At 36.4% G+C, this 25,430-nt stretch overlaps 1 protein-coding gene across 2 annotated transcripts; it reads left to right on the top strand.

Moving 5' to 3' along the window:
- The first annotated feature begins 1,615 nt into the window (after window positions 1-1,615).
- On the top strand, window positions 1,616-22,960 carry LOC18423979 (uncharacterized). 2 transcript variants are annotated; one of them, XM_011630246.3, is made up of 5 exons: window positions 1,616-2,213; window positions 20,446-20,598; window positions 20,711-20,852; window positions 21,227-21,336; window positions 22,643-22,960. In XM_011630246.3, the coding sequence occupies exons 1-5, from the start codon at window positions 1,788-1,790 to the stop codon at window positions 22,847-22,849; spliced, it is 1,038 nt and encodes a 345-aa protein (XP_011628548.1). In that variant the 5' UTR covers window positions 1,616-1,787; the 3' UTR covers window positions 22,850-22,960. The 2 variants fall into 2 exon arrangements, with proteins under 2 accessions (XP_011628548.1, XP_006828636.1); XM_006828573.4 differs by having other exon boundaries at window positions 21,095-21,336.
- Window positions 22,961-25,430: the final 2,470 nt, after the last annotated feature.

Here is a 25,430-nt window from a genome sequence, read left to right as displayed (position 1 = left end):
ATGGGTTGACAAAGCACAAATGTGATTTTGCATCAAGATGGAAATTATTGAGATGTGATGCAAAGATCACACCCTATGGTATAATAAGGTGAAGTTTATTTTAGTCACTAAAATAAGCTTTTTAGTAAAGGCTCATAAAAGGGCCTTTTTTAGAGAGAGAAACGGGCATTTTGAAGAGGGGGGAACTCTTATGTAGAGAAAATGAAACTTGAAAAAAAAGCTTGGGGCTAGAAATTGAGGGTTTTACAACAAAACCCTAATACCATCATTTAGGCTTGTGTTGGGCTATTTTGTCGGCATTTCTTCATGGCATCGGTGAATCGGATAAAGGAGTCGATTGTAGGTGGTTTTGAGGTAAGAAGTTCTTTTTTTTGAGCTTTTCTTGAGATTGTATGATGTAACTCTATATAAATCTAATCTTATAAGTTTTCTTCTTGATAGTGAATACATCTTTGTCGTCTTGCCCGTGGACGTTGCCCATCTTGGGTGAACCACGTAAATGTGTGTGTTCCTCTCTACTTTCATTTGTGTTGTTATTTAATGATTTCCCATATAATTTGCTTTCTTATTTATTTGTTTTTTTCAATTATATTGCACTTGTAATTGCATCTCGGACATATTATTTGAGTCTTGAAATTATTGTTGTGGGGTGTTCACCACATCAAGTAAGAATTTGAGTTATCCTAATTGGCTCAAAGGGGTAATTGAGTTATCCCAATTTTACAACAAGAATCACTAGGTGATTATGTTTAAACAAAAAAAAATATTTGGATTTCAAGTTCTTCAACCCTTAGATCTCATACTCCAAAAAGTGGATAGCTTTTGTTCAATATTGGGAAGTAACTTTTTTAGGCATATGCTAAGTGCAATTTTGTTATTTATTTATTTATTTTTATTTTATTTTTGAGGTTAGTAGGTTGAAAAGGTTACATACCCATAGTTTTAAGGTCCTAACCATTCATACCAATTGAGTTTACCTAAGAGTAAGATAGAGTGTATGCTCCAACTGTAGTGCATAACACTTTTTAACTATTTTGAAACCGTTGCCATAAGGGCATACAAGTTTATTAATAATTTTTTTGGTGAATACAAGTTTACAAATCTTAAAAAAGTAGGTCGGCCTGGCCTTGAAAAAAGTAGGGCCTAGGCCGTGTCCTCTGAGCCGGATTAAGTTACTGCCCATCCTCCTTTTTTCTCTTAACATTTTCTTCTATTTTTTCTTGTTTTGTTTTTGTCCAGCCCGAGGTCCGGCCCTTTGCCACCCTTGGAGCGTTGGACTTCCACAATCATGCCATAACCTCGTCACTCCATCACCGTTCATCCATTGAGCACATGGTGATGATGCAATGGACGATGAAGTTCCAAGCTCTGTTCATGGCTGGCAACGGGCTATCCCGGTCCTATACTCCATAACACCGGCCCAGGCCTCTCCTAGTATAACATTACGCCGCCAAAGTTTGAAGTGGTCATGGACCTATATCGGGCCTAATTGCCCGGTCCAGTCCAAAACTTCCCAGCCTATTGGGCCTGCGCCTGGCGTCCTGGCCTTTTCTAGCCCTTGCGGCTAATAAATTCTCGGACATTACTTTTCCTGCGAATCTCTCTCTTTTACTGCGAATCTCTCTGGTTTCTCTCTCCCTCTTTCTCTCTCTCTCTTTTCCTGCGAATCACTCTGGTTTCTCTCTCCCTCTCTCTCTCTCTCTCTCTCTCTAAAATATCATCACTCGCTTTTTCTCTCCACGAAATCCCGGTGGTCCACCTCGCAGGAATCCGACGCCCTCTATTAAATGTTGAGGCCTTCTGCTTCTTTCATTCTCGACCAACGCGAATCCCTCTCTTCTCCGCCTCCAAATTTAGCGCCTCCTGCAACTATGGCGCCTAAACCCCCAATCCAAGCCGGCTCTGGAGCTGGCTACTACGCCGCTAGAGCCGAGCACCACGCCGTCTCAAGTCACTGGCTTGCCCAAGCCCAAGCCGCCGTTGATGGCGGCCCGGCTAAGCCGGGCCTGAGCGAATCCCATGGTGATAGGCATAGAGACAGAGAGAATGCCTCGTTTAGTGTTATAGATGAATTTAATTTTTGGCGAAAGAAACCCGATTTAGCTGAGGCTGTAGCAGCGATAATGGCTTTGGCAGCGGTGATTAGAACCAGTGAGGCTACGACGATGATGGAGTTGGAGATCGAGTTAAAAAAGGCGTCTGATACTCTAAAGGTTTTTATTAGTATTTTATTTAGGGTTAATTTTTTGGTTAAAATGTACGGGAATGATTTGATTAATGGTTGTTTTTTATCTGTTATTTACTTGTTCCAATCACTAATTCATTTCTATTTTTCTTTTTATCCTACTTGATGTTACTATATTCTTCTTCTTCTTCTTGTTCTTGTCTTGGTGTGATTATCCATTAAAAGGTTAGATTTTTGGGATTGTTATTTGGTTTTGGAGTGGGAAACTGAATTAGGTTTTCTTTTTATTACATTTTTATGTTGTTTTGCTTTAATCACATTCTTCATTCTTGTTTTAATGGGTTATTTTGTGGGTTCTGTTTAAGTTCCTTCGTTTTTCTGTTTTGTTTGAAATGGGAGCTTGAATTTTTTTTTAGGGGTTCTGCTTCTTTTTTTTTATTTTGTATATTTGTTTCTTCAATGGGACATTGGTGTATGTTTATATACTGATAATCTTTCCATTGCATTTTAAAATGTGGCATCCTGTTAAAAAATTGAACTTCTTGGGTTGTGCTTTTCTACTCTTTAAAGGGTAAAATTAGGTTCCAGGCGCAATTCCTACCAAGGGTAGGGACCCTCTCCCCATTGACTCAACCAAAAAAACTTACCCAAAGAAAATGTAAAATGACCAAGCTCTTAATCAATAAACAAAAAAGAGAGACATTTTATCTTTTGAAGGGTGACATCTAGGATTTAGGCATACTTTGCATAAAATTGTGGTTATGATCATCATCATCATCCAAACCTTATCCCAACTATTTGGGGTCCGCCACACAAATCGTTTTCTACCATTTGACTCTATCAAGGATCATATCCTTAGTGGGACCATTCGCATTAAATTGTCGTTATATATGAACATTTTGGTTCTCGGTGATATGTATCATGCTATTTGAGTGCGAACCTATAGTATTTGATTTGTCCTAATTAAAAAATATTATTGTGATGATGGGGTGTGTGTCTTGCTTATCGAACCTTGAGCACTTTGTACAATTGAAGTTCTTGCTTACTAAATTTGCATTGAAGAGCGTCGATGATAATGTCATGTCGTTAGATATAAGTTCCTTCTTTTTTTTTTTTTTTAAGGGGAAACACTTGCCTCAAATTTTAATTTTTGACAATTAGATACAAGTTCCTCTATTTAGTAAACTCTGATGCTACATGCAATTTGAGGTTTCATTTTATTTCCAAGGGTGCCATTCTCCTGAACAAACGACAATCTATCTCTACATGTCTCACCGATTCATGGAGTTTTGATGAAGAGTGCACAAAAATTTCAACACCAAGATTGAATAGGGATCCAAGCAACAAAACATCTTATTACATTAGTTGGATATAAGCCTATATTCCACTTTACTATTGGACTCCAAATGGAATTATTTCTTGCTTTTTAGTGACTTATTGAAAAGCCAAGAAAGACATGGTGCTTTGTCTTGGAAATTTGGTATTAAATCAACCTGGCTAGTATAAATTAGTCGCAAAGGTGTATTTTATATAACGATAATACTTTGCTATACAAGTCCCAAAAATAAATTTGGAGATTATAGCAATTGCACAGATGGGGCTCGGTTGGCAATGGCATACATTAGCTTTTGATTGGTTTAGACTATATTTACTATAGTAATAGCTAGGTATTCTAGCTGTGTGCGATCTATGAATCATAGGATTCTCATTTCATGGTAGCTAATATTGACATTTAGATAGAGGATTAATGTGGAACTTGACATTTTGATCAATGTGGAATCTTGCGGTTGTTAGGCACAAAAGGGCAGACATGGAGATTTTCATCAAAATATTAATTTTTAGCTAACATAAAATAATGATAATCATAGTGATATTATCTCTAATCGTTTTCACATGGACGTGCAATGGACATGTATGCAATGTGACTAGCAATGTATGTTGGGGTTATGTGGCCATTTAAAGGCCTTATGAGAGCATATAAAACTATGAGTATAGTGATGTGCTCCAGTAGAGCATGGTCGGAATAGGGTATGGTCAGGATGGATTATAAGGCGTGGTCCGTATGGACTGTGTGGCATTGGTAATGCTGTGACTCACCTGATTTTTGATAGGCTAGTGTCATTGGTAATGCTGTGTCACAACCTGATTTGTGAGGTGTAGTTTCTAGAAGGGATGGAGTTTTCAGTATATTTGTGATAGTCAGTGTTTCAAAAAGCGCTAGGCGTGTCCTAGGCGGGCACCCAGAACCTGGGCGGCCTAGTTGAATCCAAAAAGGATTCTACAGTTATATATTTTATAAAATATAAGAATTAAGTATTTAGGACACATCAGAATTCAAAGTAAGCACACACTCTATAAGCATAACCATAGGTCGGTCCATAATCGATATCCAATTAAAACTTAAAATTTACCAACCAACCAAATTACCAAACCAAAGTTAACAAATAGTACCAAACCAGTGGAACTACAAATCCACTATCCACAAATCACATTATAGTATTACACCACCATGAGGAAGAAAATAAAAATGAAAGTAATATTTGAAGACTCAAGAATCTTTAATAGACAATAGTTCAATCAAAGTTCAAAGTTTAATAATTATTCAACATTCATCATTTATCATCAGAAAAATTAGGGTCAGCTGCATTGATGTCATATTCATCGGAGTCGTCACCCTCCTGGACATATTGGTCGTCCTCCTCCGTCTCTTCTGAATCTGCCTCTTCTTCCTCCTCTTCCTCCTCCACCCTCTTTCTCTATGCAGAAGATCTAATGGCTCTAGGAGGGTCAGCTGATGTCCCTGAAGCATCCATGACCATGTCCCATGTCAATCCTTCATACCCCTCGACCTTATCATCATCAACTAACCACTCCATAGCATTGTCCATATTTTTTGATCTGATGGGGTCTCTCTTATCTCTCTTAGCAAACCTGTCATTCAAAAATCGATTATACTTGACATAGACTATGTCATTGAGCCTCTTTGATTTAAGCCTGTTCCTTTTCTTTGTATGAATCTAACAAAATCAAATGAAACTAATTAAAATCTATAGTTCATGTATTATTAATACAATTATACAAATTGCCCTTACGGCCTTACCCCTTCAAAAGTACTCGAATTACGCTCACAACCGGATGAGGAAGTGGTTAGGTTTAAGATCCGAATGGCAAACTTTGTAAATTTGGGGAACTACACCCATGTTGGCTCTACCAATTGGCTGCAAAGATATAGAATAAAATCATAAATAAATAATAGAATTATAAAAATGAAACTTGATTACTTGAACTTGATGAACTTAAGAAAATTATTACTACTTGGATCAATTTTGGTCCTTTGCCTCATCACCATTGGACTCCCAAAGGACTTTAATGAGCACGAGTAATTTATCAGCTCATCAGCGAATATAATATCCTGGATATCCGGATCAGGAACTAGCACATCTACACACTTATTAAATCCAGTCATAATTGTGTCATTTGTGTGTATATCCTTGTCAACATAAAAAAAAGCTGGGTTCAAATAATAACCAACTGCATGCAATGGCCGATGTAGCTGCCTATCCCACTTCTCATCAATAATCTCCCAAACAGGCTTGTAGCAGTTCTCATCATCATCAAAATTTTGGGCTATCTCTCTTTTGCATTTCTCCATAACCTCATATATAAAGCCCATAGCAAGCTTGTCACTATCAACCATGTGAAGGACTTTGACAAGAGGAAAAAATACCTTAAGAGCGCCCTTCACCCCTCACCAAAAAGCCTTAGAAAGGATAATATCTCTCACTTTCTTCCCAACCTAATCTTTGGACCACTTGCATGCTCTCCAGTCATTCGAGGTAAACATCTGCCTCAATTGTACACTCCTCGAATGTATGCTATCTAGGCATAAGTACCAGATCCCAAATCTCGTGACCCCACCAGAGCCTCACAATCTCTTTCTTCTTTATAAATCTACTCATCATGTTGAGGGTGAGATGGTGGCCATAAATGAAATTTGTAACTAACTTTGCCTTCTTCACTACACCTGATATCTCGGTTAAACCACCAAGAGCCTCAAGCATGAGGTCTATACAATGTGTTGCACATGGTGTTCAAAAGATTCTAGGATAATCTATGCGCAATAAATTAGCTGCAACAACATTAGGAGCAACATTGTCTGTGACAACCTATACAACATGATGCTCCCTAACCTCCTTGATTTCCTTCTCTAAAACTTGGAATATATAATGGGCATCATGGATATGATCATGGGCATCAATAGACCTAAAAAAAAAATCCCTAAAGGACAATTCACAAGCAAATTTATTTGACATCTTCTCTTCTTATCACTCCAAGCACCAGTCATAATAGAAACCCCATACTGAGTCCATGCATCCTTCTTAACTTCTATAGCTTCCTTCGTGACACTCACCGCCTTTTCAAAAGAGGCTCTGAAAGCTCATATGGGTTTGGGGGTTTTATCTCTGGCCCAAATTGGCCCATTGCCTCTACCGCGGCATAAAAGTTGCTTAAGCGAGCGGTATTGAAAGGAATGCTCGTGTCATAAGACTAGATAATAAGCAGCTCTATCTCTCTCTTCCTTCTTCATTCTATTTTCAATGGTGGTTTGCTTCTTTGTTTCTCTCTTGCAACCTTATGGTCAGGCCGAGGCGAAAAGCTATCCATAGGGCCTCTAACCGAGACTTCTTACTCCTAGAACCAGAATCAGAACCAGAAGCAATTACAACTCGCTTTCCCTTTCCCCTAGTAATGGATTGTTCTACTTCTACCTCTTGACATCCCCAATACCATCCTTATCACTATCATCATCATCATAATTGACTCGAACCTCAGACCTAATCTCTGTTATGAAGGCAAATCTCTCATCTTTTTTCTTTTTTACTATATTCAAAAAATTGGTTATTTTCTCTTTAATAGCATCATGAGTCTTTTACATGGGACAACATTCCCCTTTATAGTGGCAAGATGTTTCTTGAACCAGTTTATGCTCCCTTTTGTATCATTCTCACAAAAATTGCTTCTTATGCAATTTTATCATTAAGATCTGGGTTGTAGCCATATTTCCAACCGGGATCACCTCTCCTATTAGATCCCGAAAACGACATCTCAAAGCAATGCAATTTATACAAGCAATAAAAAAATCACTTACTTTGAGTTTGATTGCTGAATCTCCAAACTTCTACCTCAAAGATGTTTCTAAGGATTCAAAATCTTCTAAAAAACCGCTCAATAGATTTGTAAAACATCAAAAATTAAATCTAATATCAATGGGTGATGTTTTGATCAATATCTCATAACTTTGAGAAACCCTTTGATCCTAAAGAAATCACCAAAAAAGTAGTTTATTGGATGCTCTCCCTCTCTTTAAAATGGGCTCCAATAAGTTTTAGGTTTCAAATGAACCTGAAACTCCATTTTTGGCCCTTTAGTATTAAGAAAACGGACAAAAAATGCCCCCAACAAAAGCAATTTCCGTCTTTGGGAGGGGTGCTGGACAGCCACCTAGGCGGGCGCCGCGCCCAAGAACCACCGCGTTTTTTGGGGGCTTAGGCCTGAGTGATGCGCCCAGGCCCCCAAATCCGCCTAGGCGGCCTCCCAGGTGCTGGACGGTTTACTTTTTTGAACATTGGTGATAGTCTTAACTCTTTGGATCCAATTCCCATCATATTCTTTTTTATATGTTTTATTATATTTTATTTATATTTTAGATTATTTAAATAAATTTTTACATCTCTTTGGATATTTTGTTTTTTTGTGAAAAAGGATTTTTAAATAAGCTAAAATCAATTTTTTGGATTTATTTTTTTCAGAGGGAAAAAATACTTATTGATTTTCTAATTTTTTTTTTAATCTAAGATTAATTTGAGGGTATGGGGGCCCATTAGATCTTTGGCCCACCACATAGGAGCCCACTTTTTGGGGGTGTGGGGTCCACACCTGGGACACCTCATGTCTTCTTTTCCTTATTATATGGCTTGTCATGCGAGGCTTTTCGATGGTTTTGAAATAATAGGAAAGTGTTTTTAAATAAGGATGATTGTTTCAAAAGGGGAAAGTGTAGAGATTGATGAACATTAAGTAGTAATATCTAGTATTTTCGTTTTACAAAATACTTGATGGGAGTGGAGTTATGGAAATTGAGGGGTAATGGTTCCAGCTCATTTATTTAATCATGATGATTGATCTATTGAATGAAGGGCTAAGATCTCTTCACTCAACAGGTCTCCAAGATCTACGATCTAGATTAAGTCTCATAATAATGGCAAAACCCTAGCCTCTACTCTGTAAATGTTCTCTATGGGGGATATTCTGTACATCTCTTTCTCTACAAAAGGTTGGCCCCTCTCTCTCCTTAGACAGGTACCCCAAGCTTCTCTCTCTCTCTCTTATTTATTTTATTTTAGGGTTTTGAATTGTGTTTGATCCTAGAGAAAACCCTAAGGGGCACCCCTAGCCACTAAGGGGTGGCACGCCCTAGACTAGATAGTACATGTTCTTATGTCTTATGCTATGAAATTGTTTCCATCCCATGTCATACTCTCAATAAGTTTTACCTAGGCTTCCTGAATTATGAGACAAAGTTAGGACCGAGATCCTGTATGCCCTTGGTGGAGGAGATCCGATTTGGGGTGTACAAAATCCTTGGGGGTAACCTGAGGCAAGGTATTCGGTATTGTCTTCTTCCATGCTTTCTTGAACTCATTGAATGTCATATGTAATTTTCAGCTTTATGTATTGAATTTCAATTGTGTTTTGATGGCATGCAAGTGAGAATCCTTGGCCTCTCGTGCAAGTGATCCGGGCTATAGAATAAAAGAACAGAAATAAAATTTTTAATAGGTACATTGTTTGGGTCACATGGTCCAACTTTCAAAGTATTTGGGCCACGTGGTGTACTAGATTTTACATGGAAGTGTATATGTGTGCACAGCATGCCTGGCAATATTCTTGGGCCATTTGGTGCACTAGACTACATGAAATGAACATGTCCCCATATCATGACTGGTAATGTGCCAGGGCAATGTGGTGTAAGTGGCGCACCGGACTTCACATGGACATGCAATTCGTATGTGTGATGTGCACTAAATGACTAATAGTGTGCTAGGGCGTTGTGGTGCACCATACTTCACATGGATGTGCAATGGGCATGTGTGCAAATCATAAATAGCAATGGTCTAGGGCCATTTGGTACTTGTGGACTTCACATGGATGTGTGGTAGACATTTGTGCGCAACGTGATTATCAATGGGCTAGGGCTATGTGGTGCACTAGACTTCACATGGACAGGCATTGGACATGTCTGCATTAACATGATTAGCAATTTGCTAAACGTGGCTAATGTATATGTTCTATACTATGAGATGTAAACTCTATACCTCATTAACATAGACATTCAATATCTCCGGGCATGGACATATGCGCATGCAATGATATAGGAGAGCAACTCATTCGATGAATCGATTCTACTGACGCACATGATCAGTTCTACAAAGTCCTTTGATTTGTGAGCAACAAGGTGCTTTAAATGCATGGACCATGTAATACAGACATTAGAAGTTGATGGATGGGTACCATTACAATCAATGTATACTGGTCTTAATGTTGTGTCATTCATATCAGGTGTACACAACCTAACTGCAGTTCTATTAGTTCTCTGCAGGCCACAAATTATGGACCTTATTTGCTTCAAGTTCAAGTTGTCCTCATGCACGTCAGGCATGACACTTGCACATGTTTTCAAATTCCAGCATATAGGAATTACTATTTTATAATACCATGGGTTTATCTCATTGAGATTGAATAACATCCCTGCAAGGCACATACGTAATCCAATCCAAAGGGCAAAATGTGCAAAATCAGCCTAAAAGGTTAGATAGTATGAGGTGAATATCCCTAGGATCTTGTGGGGGTGTTTAGAGAAAGTATATTGTGATCAAAGTTACATCTATTTCCAAAAAGGTGCTGTAGGGGGTCCACGGGGATGAGCTAGCTCTTGCTTACTCTTGTACCTCATGGAGGAACGTTTCAGTCCCTTTTTTGTAGTAGTGGGACTCTATAGCGCATTGTTTTTGCTTCTTTCTTACAAATGAGCACCAGACCCCACCTTTTCTGATGCAGGGGATTTTGTAGACCCCATTTTTGCGTATAGACGATTGTCAAGACCACCTACCTTGTGGGTAGCCATTTTTTGGTGGCTATATAAAGTTGTAAACGTCCACCTTTCATCCAATACATTTCAAATATTCTCAAGAAAGCAAATTATTGTTATTTTACTGTATTACATTTATAGCTTAATTAATTCCTGTTTTATGCTCTCATTCATTTTCTTATTATTGTCATCCCCACTATAATATAGTGCAATAACCTTATATTCAGTTCTTTGATAGTTGAGGGTAAAATAGGAATTACCATCTGTTGGAAGTGACATCTCTAATGTCCTTAGTGCAATAGCCAATGTGCTTGGAATGACTATTATTATCATCGTCATCATCATTATGATGGATATTTATAGATAAATCCCCTTATAAAAACTATATTTGAAAAAGGATCACCAATTTTGCATTCTACACAAAGATCTCACTTTTTGTCCTTTTTTTAATCCCCAAATTTCCCCTAGTTTAGATGCCCAGTGTCTGAGCTGGGGCCTTGTGTCATAAAATAATAACTCTTCTCTTTCATAAAATAAAATTCATTCCAATGACATAAGCATCCCATAATATGACGTCCCGCCTTTTGTATGCCTATGAGATTTTAAAATTAACTTAAGATCCAAATAATCAATTTAAGGCTTTAAAATACCCCTAAACAATATTAAAAATTTCGGATTACCCATGTGAACAGTAACTAGGGAACAATATTCATGAATAGTATCCATGAACAGTACCAGTGAGTAGTAACCAATGAATAGTTAAAAAAAAAAAGCAAATAAAAAATAGATACTATGAAAATAAAAAAATAAAAATTAAGTGTTGGAGATTAATCCCGCATTATGATTTTTTGAAAATTCATCATCATCATCATCCAAGCCTTATCTCAATTATTTGGGGTCAGCTATATGAATTATGGTCCTCCATTCTTCTCTATCAATGGCCATACTTTCAGTAAGATCGAATGTGACAAAAGTTCACCTTTATGAGGCCAATTCTTGAAAAATTAACCCTAAAGAAAAAAAGAATTGAAACATACCCCCACATCCATAAAATTAAAAAATAAATTAAATTTTTGAATCACCCAGCTCTTGATCTCCATCATTCTCCCCTAGTGGGAAAAAATTCGCCCTCGAGTTTTGAAATTGTTTAATACCAAACTTCCTCTAGGTCTCTCTTAACCTGAATATTGCGCATTGACATTGGGGCTTGTCCCGGGACCTATGGGTTATAGGTATGATTCAAATATCCTTGAAAATATTCTCAAGCAAGTTATTGAGGATATTGGTGCACCAAGCTGTAGTATAATGGCCTTGGTGGGATGGAGTCCTCTAATTTGAAACAGGAAAGGTCAGCCCCATCATCAATGAGAGAAAAGAGCTCTTTACATTCACTCCCTCCAGTTGCCTTCTATTTTACCTCTTTACCTTAACCACTCTTTCATTCATGACCATCCTTTTGATGACCATCACCACCGTCGACAACTTGTTGTTTATCATAGAAGGAATGCCAAGTTCTTTGTTTTCATCCAATGGTTCATTAAAAACGGGATCACCATCAAAGATAGGATCAACTGGTTCTTTAAAAAAATCAGATCACTATCAAAGATAGGAACGCTATCAAAGATAAGACCATCCACTGATTCAAATAATATTGGATCCCATCAAAATTGTCCTTCCGTCAGTGCTATCGCACATTAAACCCATCTACATAACGTGACACGTCATAATTCCTTCCACTAGACTTAGGCTTTGATTCGGGCCAATCTCTATAAAAACCCTCACGATTTCGATTTGTCTTAAAGATTAGTCTTCGTTTAGGGTATGCTGTTGCTGGTCTCACTTGCGCAACAGCTGTGTAACCCTCTCCATCAAATTGTTGATTTCTTTCCACAGTTGGATTAGATTGGTTCCCTAGGGTCTAGACGTCCATGACCAGTCATTGCAATCTTTGGCTGTCTTCGAACTGAGCTTTGATAGCACTTGATGCAGGAAGGAAAGGTGGGAAATTAAATCCATCTTTCTCCTGAACCTGAAACAAGTAAAATTAATAATAATGGAGAAAAAACATGGCTGTAAATCAAGCCATGAGAAGAACTTTCTTCTTTCGTAAAATAAAATGCATTCCAATAACATAAGCATTCAATAATGTGATGTCCCACCGTTTATAAGCCTGATAATTTAAGTTTCTAACATACCCCCAAACGATATCAAAATTCTTAGAAATACTCATGTGAACACTAACACGTGAATAGTATCTGTGAACAATACCCATGAATACTAACCAGTGAATAGAAAACATAGAAAATAAAAAAAATAGAAAAGAAAATCAAAATAGAAACTAGGTGTTAGAGATTAACCTCGCATTATAGTTCCTAAAAAATTAAGTCCCTAATAAAAAAAATAAGACGTACAAACCACATCTATGAAATTAAAAGAAATAAATAAATAAAATTTTTGAATCACCCTACTCTTAATCCATGAGAGAGAGAGAGAGAGAGAGAGAGAGAGAGAGATGAGAGAGAGAGAGAGAGAGAGAGAGAGAGAGAGAGAGAGAGAGAGAGAGAGAGATGAGAAGGGATTGCCCCTTTTTGGATCTGAACCATTCTACCCCTTTTTGGATCTGAACCAAAGAATGGAGCAATCTCCCTGGAAAACCATTACTTGGTAATCTTTTTCTTGGGATCCAAACCATAGTTATAGGAATAGGATCAGGAATGGTTCTGGGATGTGGGGTGGGATTGATGGATGTGGACTACCCCTGGAAGCTCTTTATGATAAAGAGTGATGTATGTACAATATTAAATCCAAGGAACTTGATCCATGTGTTTTAGGGATTGAGCTCCCCAATTAGATAGGATCGAGTTCCACATTAAATAGGAATAGCGCCATAGCATAGTCACTACGAGCTCCTTATATGGGTTCTTAATGATATCTTCCCCTTTGTATAGTTCTTCAGCATGTGCACTCATGGTGTTGCATGCTAATGTAGTTGACTATCTGCATGTGATTCATCAGCTGAAAAAACTGATTGAGGGGGGCTAGAATTCGATGTCTATACATCATTAAATCTAAGGAACTCGATCCTTGTGTTCTAGTGATCGACATCCGAAATTCTAAAAAATGGGTCTTAGGGTTGAGCTTCCAGACGGGATAGCCTAACAAAGTAGGTGACCCTTGTAAGTATATCCAAACGATGCCTTAAGTGAGAACTGGGTTTGCACATTGGGTGTCTAAACCTATTCACAATGAGAGGTGTGTTCAGACACCCAATCTAAATGTGTCTCCAACTTAAAAAGAATATTGAGTGAGTAACTTTGGTGAATAGGTGTCTGAACTAGCCCATCTATGTTAATATAAGAGGGGGATGGGTTTGAACCATAGTTGCCGGCATCTCCCAACTTGGTGGCGATCCTGATGTACCCCGGCTCCTGGGGATGGACATTGGGTGGATCTCTCTCCCATATGGGGGGACAGGGTCCCAATCTTTTAGAGATCGATCGGATATAAAACACACTCATGTAAGATTGATCTTTTATGAGGAAACGAGTCTTAAATGCACATGCATTAAAAAAAAGAAGTAATTATGTTGTAAAATCATGTTCTATATATATTTTTCAAAGAGAAAAGAGATGCTTTTAATTGATGGATTTTGAACATTTGGAATATATCACACGATCCCAAAAGGTTGGTATCAAGCTCCCCAATATGTTGGGATCAAGATCCTAAAGTTCAGGGTGTATAAACAGCGATCCTGACCATAGGGTGCTTCTGGTCTATCACGATCCCATGCTCCTAATCCTACTATAGCTCCTGTTCCCAATCCTGATCCCAACAACTATGGTCTACAAATCCAATGTCCAAAGCTGCCCCATTTGAAAAAATAACAATAATAAAAAGAGTGGGTTCAGACATTGTGTCTGAATGTGCTCATCTTATTTCGTTTTTGGGGGCCAATGTACACACTACACACTGCGGTGGTGGTTGTTAAATGAAGGTTTATCTGCAAAATAGTAAACAGTACATCCTTCACCATTTGAGGATTACTATATAAAGAGAGAAATGAGGAATAACTTTGAAATGAACAAAATCATTGAACCATGGCATTCGTATTAAGATGAATACTCCTCCTGACTTTTCGGCTTTGGTTTTATTGTTAATAAGATTAATCCTATATTGAAACGCAAGACTTTTTGTTGATTTGTTTGTCTCTCTGTGAGCTTTGGCAGCGGGGCTGCAGGGTCTCTAGCAACAACTTCTGGGCCTCTTGTTTAGACGCCAATGGCCTGCAATATAAATACAAAACAAAATAAAACAGTGGAAAGGTAATTTCCCATTAATTTTGATATGAGCCATAGGGCATTTGGGCTCCACGTTTTGTTGGCTTTAGAGAGAGAGGTTCAATCCATTTTAAGGGGGGCCCCTGCCATGATCGGCTGCAACCTTGAAAATCATCCTAGAGATGGACTGAGGGCACTGTTCTGCATAATCATCTGCTTGACCTCTCTGAAACAAAAAGTGGATTTGTGGTCCTAAAAATGATCTGTTAGGCATTTTTTCCCCCTTGATTATCCATTTCAAGTTTTTCTAGATTCCTTAGATCTTTACTATTTTTAAATCTTGAATTTGACTTTCGGGGGAAGAAATGGATTTGTAGGTGAAGAGAATGTGCTTTGGGTCCTCAGCCCATCTGAAAGATGGAGTTTTGGGCTGCTGTAATGCCAAAGTATTTCCCATGAGTTTCCTGGATTTTTTAATATATGGATTCTTGCAGATTTTCCCATTCAGTTCACAACTGTTTCCACCTCTTAAGATGTTTCCTGTTATAGCACAGGGATCTGATTAAAGGGAACGAGATCCCAAAAGGGATCTCTGGATTTTTTTAGTTTTGATATCTCATTTCAATTACCTCAAAAATCCTGGCTGAGTGCAGTACATGACCTTGATCATGCACCTGTAGAAGGTCGTTCAGAAAGAAATGTATCGGCGATCCAAGTTTTCAGGGAATGCGATCCTTGATACAATTTACTGAAGTCCTTTGGTTGAGAATCCTGATCCAGTTGCACTGGAACCCTGGTCTTGGGCACTCAAGAACCTCGATTTTCACCAGCAGGAGCTTGAACCTGATGGCTTTTTTGTGCGATTCCAAAAGCTTGGGAACAAGATCCCTTTGGAGTGCTGGAGCACTATTCCAGAGCAAGATTGTGACCTTACCACATGATCCTGGTAACTATGGTTCCACCTAAACTAGGGCCTCTAGTGGGTAAAATGGGTTATCGAGAGTTATCGGTAGACCTGAACATTTGCAATTTTATTAGAAACTTCAGCTGTTGATGTGATTTTTGAGCCATTTGTTGCAGTGATTTCATACTCAGAAACCTTTCGTTTAATATCATACAGTAGGGTTGCTTATTACTTTTGTTGTACTACTTAACAACCTCTAAGACTTTATGGAAAGCAGCGTGAACTATTTCATTTTGGATAATTTAATCTCTAATTTCTTATAATTACACTTACTACAAAAAACACAATTGACAGAAATTATTCGAATGTTTTGTTTTTTTTTGAGTTTTTTATTTGCTTTTATACCTTTCATTGATTGTATGGTACAGGAAATACAACAATGAGAGAAATAAGAAAAGGAAAAGTTTATGTATTTTGAGGTTGGAAGGGAAAAATGTAATATATATATATATATATATATATATATATATATATATATATATATATATATATATATATATATAGGGAAAAGTTTATATAGAGCCGAGGCTCTAAACAATCAAATTAGATCCTACCTCAAAAATTCCACTAGAAGAGGTTGTTTTGATGCTCATATATCCTCAAATTGATCATCTCGACATCAAGATGCATGGGCATGAGAAAAAAAAATGGATTTTAAGTTCGAAATAGTTTATTTTGTAACGCATTTTTGGACCGTCAATTTCAAAATTTTTAAATTTTCATAGATCTGTCGATCTGCACTATTTTTGAAGCTTTAAACTTTATAAATAAAGATGAAAATATATTTTAAGGCTATCACAAAGATTTCCATTAATGAAACCACATTTCTCGACACTATTTGAAGGGAGGCTCGAATTTGATTGTTTAGAGCCTAGGCTCTATACAAACCACACCCATATATATATATATGTATCCTATTTTCTAAGAATGATGACAAATTCTAAATGGTTCCAATCCAAGTAGCTTATAGAAAATCTAAGAAAAGTATCATCTCATGTTCGTTTGAGTCAGTTTTGATTTATTTTATTCTTAATAGAATATATGGGTGAGAGACGAAGAATCACAAGTTAAATATTGTGAAACTCTAGTATTTTATATCTAAAAGGACCGTGTTTGAATGTTATTATAGATTGTCATAATTTATAATATCTAATAATGAAATGTAAAAATATGTCCATTTACTTTTTCATTTTTATTTAATGTTAGCTTGGGACCTTGGTACGGCTGGAACTCTTGACGTCATGTTATGACATCCTGTAAGTTTTTCCACCCTAAACACTTACCTAGAGCCCATTCCTGTATTTCTATTGTAATTTCCGCTTAGAATATAAATTGTTAGAGTCTATTTATTGGCATATTTAATCTTTTATTAGTAATTTTTCATGAAAGTTTGATGTATTCTGAAACTCTAGCATGCCCTAGACGTGCTCACTAATATGCATTTTGAATTTGAAATCGATAGAAATCCTGAAGAAACAGATGCTACATAAATGAGGATTAATCTGTTGCATTTTCATTTGAACCTAGCACTTCAGGCAAAGTTCAAAATGCTGAAATTACAGGTCATATCATATGGATGACCTATCACTAAGCATACAGGAAGCAAGTCCTTCCTTGTCAAGAAGTCTTCTAGGATTTCTATAAATAGAGGGTAGTGTCCTTTTTTTATGTGTTGAGATTAGATTGTAATCCGAGTCAAATATTGTGGGGTTGCCTTCTGCGTTTTCACTCACTTGTTCTTCCAGTGAGAGAGTTCTAACCTTAAAATGTTAGATCGATAGGTAGATTATAAGGGAAGTCATGAGAAATCACTTAAATACAAGTTGCTGTCCAAACAGAAACCATCTCAATGAGTAAATTTTGATACAAATGAGAATATAATAATGGTTGAACATATCAAAAAAATTAAAATAACACTTAAAGAATTGAATTTTGATGATGTTTGCCCATTGAAAAGATCATTCACGAATAAGGTGCCAATGTTGCAGTTTTGTAGTTCCTATTTCAAGCTCTCAAGGATTATATTCTCCAATGTTTCTTGTGTCTTCTAGGACCTGGATCTGTCGCCAGGTAACTTGAAGATGCTTGAGATTGCTAACTGTAGTGATGGATCATACAGCAATATTCCTCTTGACATCTTTCGTTTGCATGTGTGCTCCAACACTTAGGCCATGTATTCAGAATGTACATTGTGATCCACCTAAACTAGGGCCCTTGTGGGGAAATTAGGTCAACTAGAATGGTCATTACTATAGAAACTTCAACAGTTGATACTTGGCGCAACTTTTTCCTTAACAGTCAGATGCCAACATTGACAAGACCAGTTGCATCCCCTTGAAGTCCCATGGATATAAATGAACTTTATTTTGCAACCCAAGCACAAAGTCTATCCAACCAACCTTTATTTGTCTTGCTTTTGGGTTAACTAATTCAAGTGCATTTGCCAATCTTTGCCTGATAATTCAGGGAATGTAAACTTTCTTCTTATTGGATGGGGAAGATGCAAAGCCACAAGGACACAGATACATGTTTTGTTCGCCACGGCAACTTAGAAAATGGTTAATCAGAAACATCACATCCATACATGTGCATAAAATGCCAAGCCAATGCCATTAGGGAATTGTACATAGTGATTTACGTATTAAATTAATTTATTAATTCAATAATAATATAGTTGTCTAAGACTATTTGACATTTGTTCTGAAGTAGACAGGTGTCTATAAATTAGGGCATTGTCTTATCTAGACATCCTGTGTGTCATGTGTATGACTCAAAATTTCAAGACACATTGGAGGTACATCCCAGAACTGTCCATTCGTGTGTCTGATGTGTGTCAACACACGTCATACATGTATTCATGTGAGACATGTCAACACATGCCATTTTTACATAAGGAAGATGATAGTTTTAGATGGAACTTAGAGATTTTCCTTAATATCTGTTGTGGAAAGATCTTTTGTGAGGAGAAAAGAAACCTCCATAAAACATGGATCTGCTGCCAGGCTAGGTGAAGATTGTTTTTGTTTGTTTGTTTTTTTTTTTTTTTTTTTTTTTGTTTTGTTTTTTTTTGTTTTCTTACTTTTTTTGAAACTATGGTTTATGTTCTGATACGACCGTCAAATAAAAGATCTTTTAGTGACGTACATTAAGAAAATACTTTATATTCTGATTATTAATATTATCTTCTCTAACCATCAAAGAGGGAAAATTACATTTTGTGATGTGTAGCAGTAGTCTGCTTATCACTTCAATACTCCACTCAAAAGGAAATGAGTGAAATAACGGCTGGGTCGATGGATTTTGGCATTGAAAATGGGTTGTGCAACAATTTCACTTGTGCTAAAAAACTTCAAGGGAATGCAGCTGGTGTTGTTCATGTTGGATCCATTGTATGGGAAACAAGTGGCGTTAGTTATTGGTAGTTGCAATTTCTAGATTGGTTGAACATGGGTGGGTCTAGCAACCATTATGGGCTCCATGCGCCCACTGGGGCCCCTTATTTTGGGTGAAACACAGTGTATATTTAAATGAGTGGCCCAAGGTTGAAGTGTTGGAGCATGTGTGCAGTTGGGAGATTTAGTGATGTGATTGGTCTCTGGATCCATTTCTGTTGTTAAACCCGAACCCTCTCCATGTTTGTAGGAGGTGGAGGACAATGCATATGTATCTCCTTCTTTGGCTATGGAAGCAATTTGAAATGAATCAATTGAAAAGTATATCGATTGGGATGGATGAGTAAGAACTTAGGCCCTGTCTTGAGCATGTATAAAGCTGCCGACAAGGTGGACTGTATGTGTGGGTCCCTTATGAGGTGTTTGGTTTCACATGAATGAGAGCAGCTCTCTGACAAATTCATGTGGGATATGGACTTCTCCTTGATGTGGCATGTTTTGAAAAGGCCATTTTCCTTCTATTTTGGATAAGTCCATTTTCTGTTCATTGCCTTTTCTTGCAGGGAAAGAGGTCTCTGTTATGGAAACTTTATCCTAAATTGCGGACAATTTTTTAGCAAAATGTGTCAAACTAGTTTGCAAAACATAGTGGCCTGCAGGTACCATGGCTTCATAATGTTTTCATGATTTACATGTTAATTGCTTTAGATGCCTCATGGTGTTTTGTTTTGTCACAACAACAAAAAAAAAAACAACTGAAAAAAGAACAGAAAAGATAGGAAAAGAAAAAGATGAAAGGAAAACTAAACAAAAATGCATTAGTTTTCCCATGCATATTGGCTGGATCTTGATGTTGATTCCTTGTGGTGTTTTATGTCTCCTTTTGGTTTTTTTGCCACGTCAGTACTGGAAATGCTATATTATCAGAAGGTCAAGAGACTTACCATTGGAAGTTGTCAATGGATTGTGTTTTGGCCAAGGGAAAAACCCAAAAATAGCATATACCAGTACAAGTTTATGACATCTGAACATGGGCTTTCACAACCATGTTCACACACTAAAAAGTTCTTATCTAAAATAAACATGCGTTAGAAAACCCATTGCGGCTAGTTTGAACGGGTTGAAACTATTGTACTGGCTGATGGAACAAGTGAAATTTTAGTGTATTCTATATGTACCTGAATTTAATACAGTTGACTGGTTTTCTATTTTGATCACAACTTGTATTTGTGTCTAGTTTCTCATGATGTCCTAGCTGTTGAAAACATAATCCCTCGTGCTAGAAGCTTTGTATTCTTTATAGGAAAGAATCACCATTAGTATATGGTTTGCTTTCCCCAAGGAAAAATGTATAATGGTCATTAACTCTTAGTTCTCACGTAAATGAATAAAAATTTCACTTGTGCTCGTCCTTTCAATTCTTTGATTTCATTTAATATTTTATTTCTTTCTGACAATTGAATAATGGTATCTATCAGTCATGGGACACAACTTCCATATCTCTATCAGCTGGTTGTGACCTGTTCATGCGCCATGTTACAAGGACTTCAGCTTTGGAATATGAGGACTTTGATGCTGCCAAGGCTCGTCTAATTGAACGTGGAGAGAGGTTCGGGGAAATATCCCTAAGGGTATGATGTAAAATAACTTATTTGTACGGTGTTTTTTGATACCATTTCTGGTTTCTCTTTGCTGCAACTTGTTGCTTTGTTACAAAATAGGACCTTACTCACCGATGTTTAGGCTAGGAAAACAATTGCAATGCTGAGTCAAGATTTTATATTTGATGGTTGTACCATTTTGGTCCACGGCTTCTCAAGAGTTGTGTTGGAAGTGTTGAGGCTTGCTGCATCAAGTGGGAAACTCTTTCGGGTCTTTTGCACTGGTAAGTATTTGTCTCTCTCTCCCTCTCTCTCTCTCTCTCTCTCTCTCTCTCTCTCTCATATACACGTGCATAATTGCATTTTGAATGGTTCCTCTTTTTCTTTCTCTGTATATATCTCTCTTCCTATCAGTCATATCACTCTGTCTCTTCCTCTCTATCTAATTCTTTTGCCGTGATTTGGACTTTTACATCTCTTCTCACTCTCTACAGTATTGAAATACCGTACATTTTTGAACTTGTAGAAGGCAGGCCCGATAAGACAGGCCTAAGGTTGTCTACCGAACTTGTTGGCCTTGGGATTCCTGTGAAGCTTTTAATTGATTCTGCTGTTGCGTATAACATCGATGAGGTCGACATGGTATTTGTTGGTGCAGATGGTGTGGTTGAAAGCGGAGGCATCATTAACATGATGGGAACATACCAAATTGCATTGGTAGCTCACAGCATGAACAAACCTGTTTATGTTGCTGCAGAGAGTTACAAGGTATGGATTTAAGCTTTCTGTTTTTTTTTTGAGCTTCTTGAAATTTTAAGCACATTATATTCTTCTCACAAATGCTCAGTACTCAAGGTATTTTGAGCTTCTTGAAATTTTGAGTGTTACATGATATTTTTAGAGTTACAAGGTAATTATAGGATAATCGCTCATGTATGACATGGACTGTATCTTTTCATATACATGGATGAAGATATGAACGCTATGTACTAATCTGTTAAGGAATTGCTATCACACTCTATTTAAGGATATTTCTGCCCCCCATACATGTGCTCTTAAGCCTTTAAGTTGTACTAGGGAGAGAGGGGTACCACCAAAAAATCGATTGATTGCTCTTAAGCCTTAAGTTGCATTTTGAGCCCCTCTTCCAAGTAAGGTTTGTCGAAGTGGAAATACCCAGTCACACACATTGTAGCTGCCATGGCCATCAATTTTCTCTGTTTGTGTAGGCCAACTTTGTACGGGAAAATTGTTCCATGCATCAGGGGACACGTTTCTACATTTGCGTTCTCCGAGGTATAAAGCATTCATCTTAAAGATAGCTGCAAATGGGTGGTCTATCTAAAAACAATTAAAACTATCAGTCTAAACGTTTTCTTCCTATAATTATTATTTTTTAATTTTTAAAATTTATTTATTTATTCATATTCGTTATCTCCATGTTACAGATTATATGTCCTTAAAAATTGGGTCCAAAAATCCATCTCAAAAATAGATTTTGAAGATTTTAAGAGGGGATTCATTTCCACATGGACTCATAAAAACCTTATCCCTTCGTATGTGGATTATGTGTGGGTTCCAAGCAATTGCTTGGTTGTGATGAAGGGTCCCATCACTCAAGAACTCAGCACTTTCCCTGATAAATTCTTGTGTAATTCTAAAAAAATTTATTGTCTTTTTTCTTAATGCTGATTACGAGCCTTCAAGTGGTTTTGTAGATTTGCTACTTTGGGATAGACATTTAGTTATATTGACGGTTGTTGTTGTATGCTCTCAACATTTGCAACTTGTTGGCAGAATTTTTACTGTTTTTGCTGTGAGGCATTATCTCTTTAGATTTGTGACTTCTGATTACAACATGGACTGCATTTACAATGTATTTCTTAGAATTCTAGTTGCTTAAGCATTCTCTCTTTAGAATTGATACTTTTAAATGGAACTTTGGATTCACTACTGGTGATATATTTCTTTAGTATCAATCAAATATATAATACTCTCTCGCTTGTTTGCAGTGAACTATTGACAATGTATGGATAACAGTTTCTAACTTTTGGCTCTGTGGAATCTTTGGTAGTTTGCACGTCTCTATCCTTTGGATCAGAAAGACTTGGCTCCTGCGCTACGCTCGGTTGATTTTGGTGTACCGGTTCCTACTGCTGTTGAGGTGGAAACGTCGGCAAGGGATTACACACCTCCACAGTATCTCACCCTTCTTTTCACCGACCTTGGGGTGTTAACACCTTCTGTAGTTAGTGACGAACTCATTCAGTTGTACCTATAGTACCAGAGCTTCACATAGAGAGAGAGAGTCGATGGTTCAGTCAATATAGATCCACGGCACAAGAAATGAATAGGATTATTTATTTGCGAGAGAAACACGATCTCTAGAAAATTGAATTTGCCTCTATAATATTCCGATCAGGGCCCGATCCTGATCTTAATCGACGGTCAGGTCCATATGTTTGGACCTGGACCCGACTTTGTCCCGACTTGGTAAGCTAGATCTACCCGGTCAGCAATTGACCTCAACCGATTACCTCTCCGATGAAAATAACCTTTCTGAAGGTGGACACCTTTTCTTCCTCCCCTACCTTGCACCCACCCAAAAACAAAGAGAAAAAAAAGAAAAGAAAATTCCTCCCCTACCTTGTACCTTTTGGAAGTAACATCATAACCGCCAACACAAGTTGAGGAATCTTTCCCATTAATAGTGGATATGGTCAGGTATCGCGTTTTCCCCTATTTCTATGGAAGGAAAAATACCGTTAAAGGGGTCAAAACATCTTACAAACATCCCAAGGGCCAAAATATCTCACTTAATGGTCAAAATTAACGTTGGAAGTCTTATTTTCAATATTATCATCTTTTAAAAATATTTTTAAAAAAGTCCAAATTGCATAATTTAACATAAGGCCTCAATAACTATAAAGTTAAAATTTTGAAAAAAAAAGGTATTAAATATATAATAAAAACAAAATTGATTTCAGTTAATGCATAGAATATTAATTTTAAATATTTTATTAAGGGTGTGGTTTGTATAGAGTCGAGGCTCTAAACAATCAAATTTGAGCCTACCTTCGAGAAATATGGCTTTAAATTATATTTTCATCTTTAGTTATGAAATTTAAAGTTTAAAAAATAGTGGAAAAGGAGCAAATCTATGAAAGCTTGAAAATCTTGAAAATTTACGTTCCAAAAATGCATTACAAGATATATTATTTTTAAAACTTAAAATTTATTTATTTTTCATGTCCATGCATCTTGATGTCGAGATGATCAAATTGATGATATTTTGGGATCAAAACAACTTCTTCTAGTGAAAATTTTGATGTAGGCTCTAATTTGATTGTTTAGAGCTTAGGATCTATATAAAGTTTTCCCTTTTATTAGTTAGACAAATAAATAGAGTAACATTTAAATATGGGAAAAGTTTATATAGAGCCAAGGCTCTAAACAATCAAATTCGAGCTTACCTCAAAAGTTTCACTAGAAGATGTTTTTTGATGCCCAAGTATCCTCAAATTCATCATCTCGATATCAAGATGCATGGACATGATGAAAAAATGGATTTCAAGTTGTGGAAATAGTGTATTTTGTAACGCACTTTTGGACCTACAAATTTCAAGATTTTCAAGTTTTCATATCTCTCGATCTACATTATTTTGAAGTTTTAAACTTTATAAATAAAGGTGGAAATATATTTTAAGGCTATCAAAAATATTTTCGGTATTGAAACCATATTTTTCGACACTATTTGAAGGTAGGCTTTAATTTGATTGTTAAGAGCCTAGGCTCTATACGAACCGCACTCTTTAAATATAAAACAAATATTACAAACCCATAAGTATAATTAGATACTATATTCGTTTGGGTATAAATATGCATTCAATAATCGAAATATAATTATCTGTTCAATACGCATTCTCTTATTTTGAGATTTTTTGGTTGACATTATGAATGCAAGAGTATGTATATATGAATAATAATAACTATATTTGGAGCATTTAAAAAATAAATTGGTGAGATATTTTTATTACAAGTTTATCATAATTAAAATTAGAACAATTGTTTCATGCTCTACAATATGCGGTCCACAGGTATAAAGCATTCATCTAACGGTTCAAATGTTCGCTTAATATAATCATTTAATTTTTTTTTTTTCATATCATGATCTCCATGTTAAAGACTATATATATTCTCTAAAAATTAGGGTCAAATAATATTTAAAAATATATTTTTTGCCTAGCCCACATGTCTACCTGTGCGGGTTTGGCCGCATGTTAACCGTGCCCTTAAAATTATTGTACTAAACTATTTTATATTTTTTAAGACTAATCCATTTTTATTACGACTGTTCTATTTTTTACAACGTAATTTATCAACAATTATTTAAATTATATAATTAATTAGTTTCTTATACTAACTAAGTAATCACTATTGTTATAACTTATAAGGGAAAAGTTTAGATAGAGCGAGGCTCTAAACAAAAAAATTTAAGCCTACCTCAAAAATTTCACTAGAAGATGTTGTTTTGAAGTCCATATATCTTCAAATTGATCATCTCGACATTAAGATACATGGACATGAGAACAAAATGGATTGTAAGTTTTGAAAATAGTGTATTTTGTAATGCACTTTTGGGCCGTCAATTTTCAAGATTTTTAAGTTTTCATAGATATGTCGATCTATACTATTTTTTTAAGATTTAAACTTTATAAATAAATATGAAAATATATTTTAAAGATGTCACAAAGATTTTTAATATTGAAACCACATTTCTCGACACTATTTGAAGGTTGGCTTTAATTTAATGTTATAATATTAAAACTTTCGATATATATAAATACTATTAGTTGTATTAA

This window comes from Amborella trichopoda, chromosome 13 (assembly GCF_054954075.1).
Source record: "Amborella trichopoda isolate Santa Cruz 75 chromosome 13, AtrichopodaSantaCruz75HAP2 v2.0, whole genome shotgun sequence".
Lineage (NCBI taxonomy): Eukaryota > Viridiplantae > Streptophyta > Magnoliopsida > Amborellales > Amborellaceae > Amborella > Amborella trichopoda.
The sequence above is the reverse complement of the archived record's forward strand: the minus strand, read 5'-3'. Positions and strand labels throughout refer to the sequence as shown.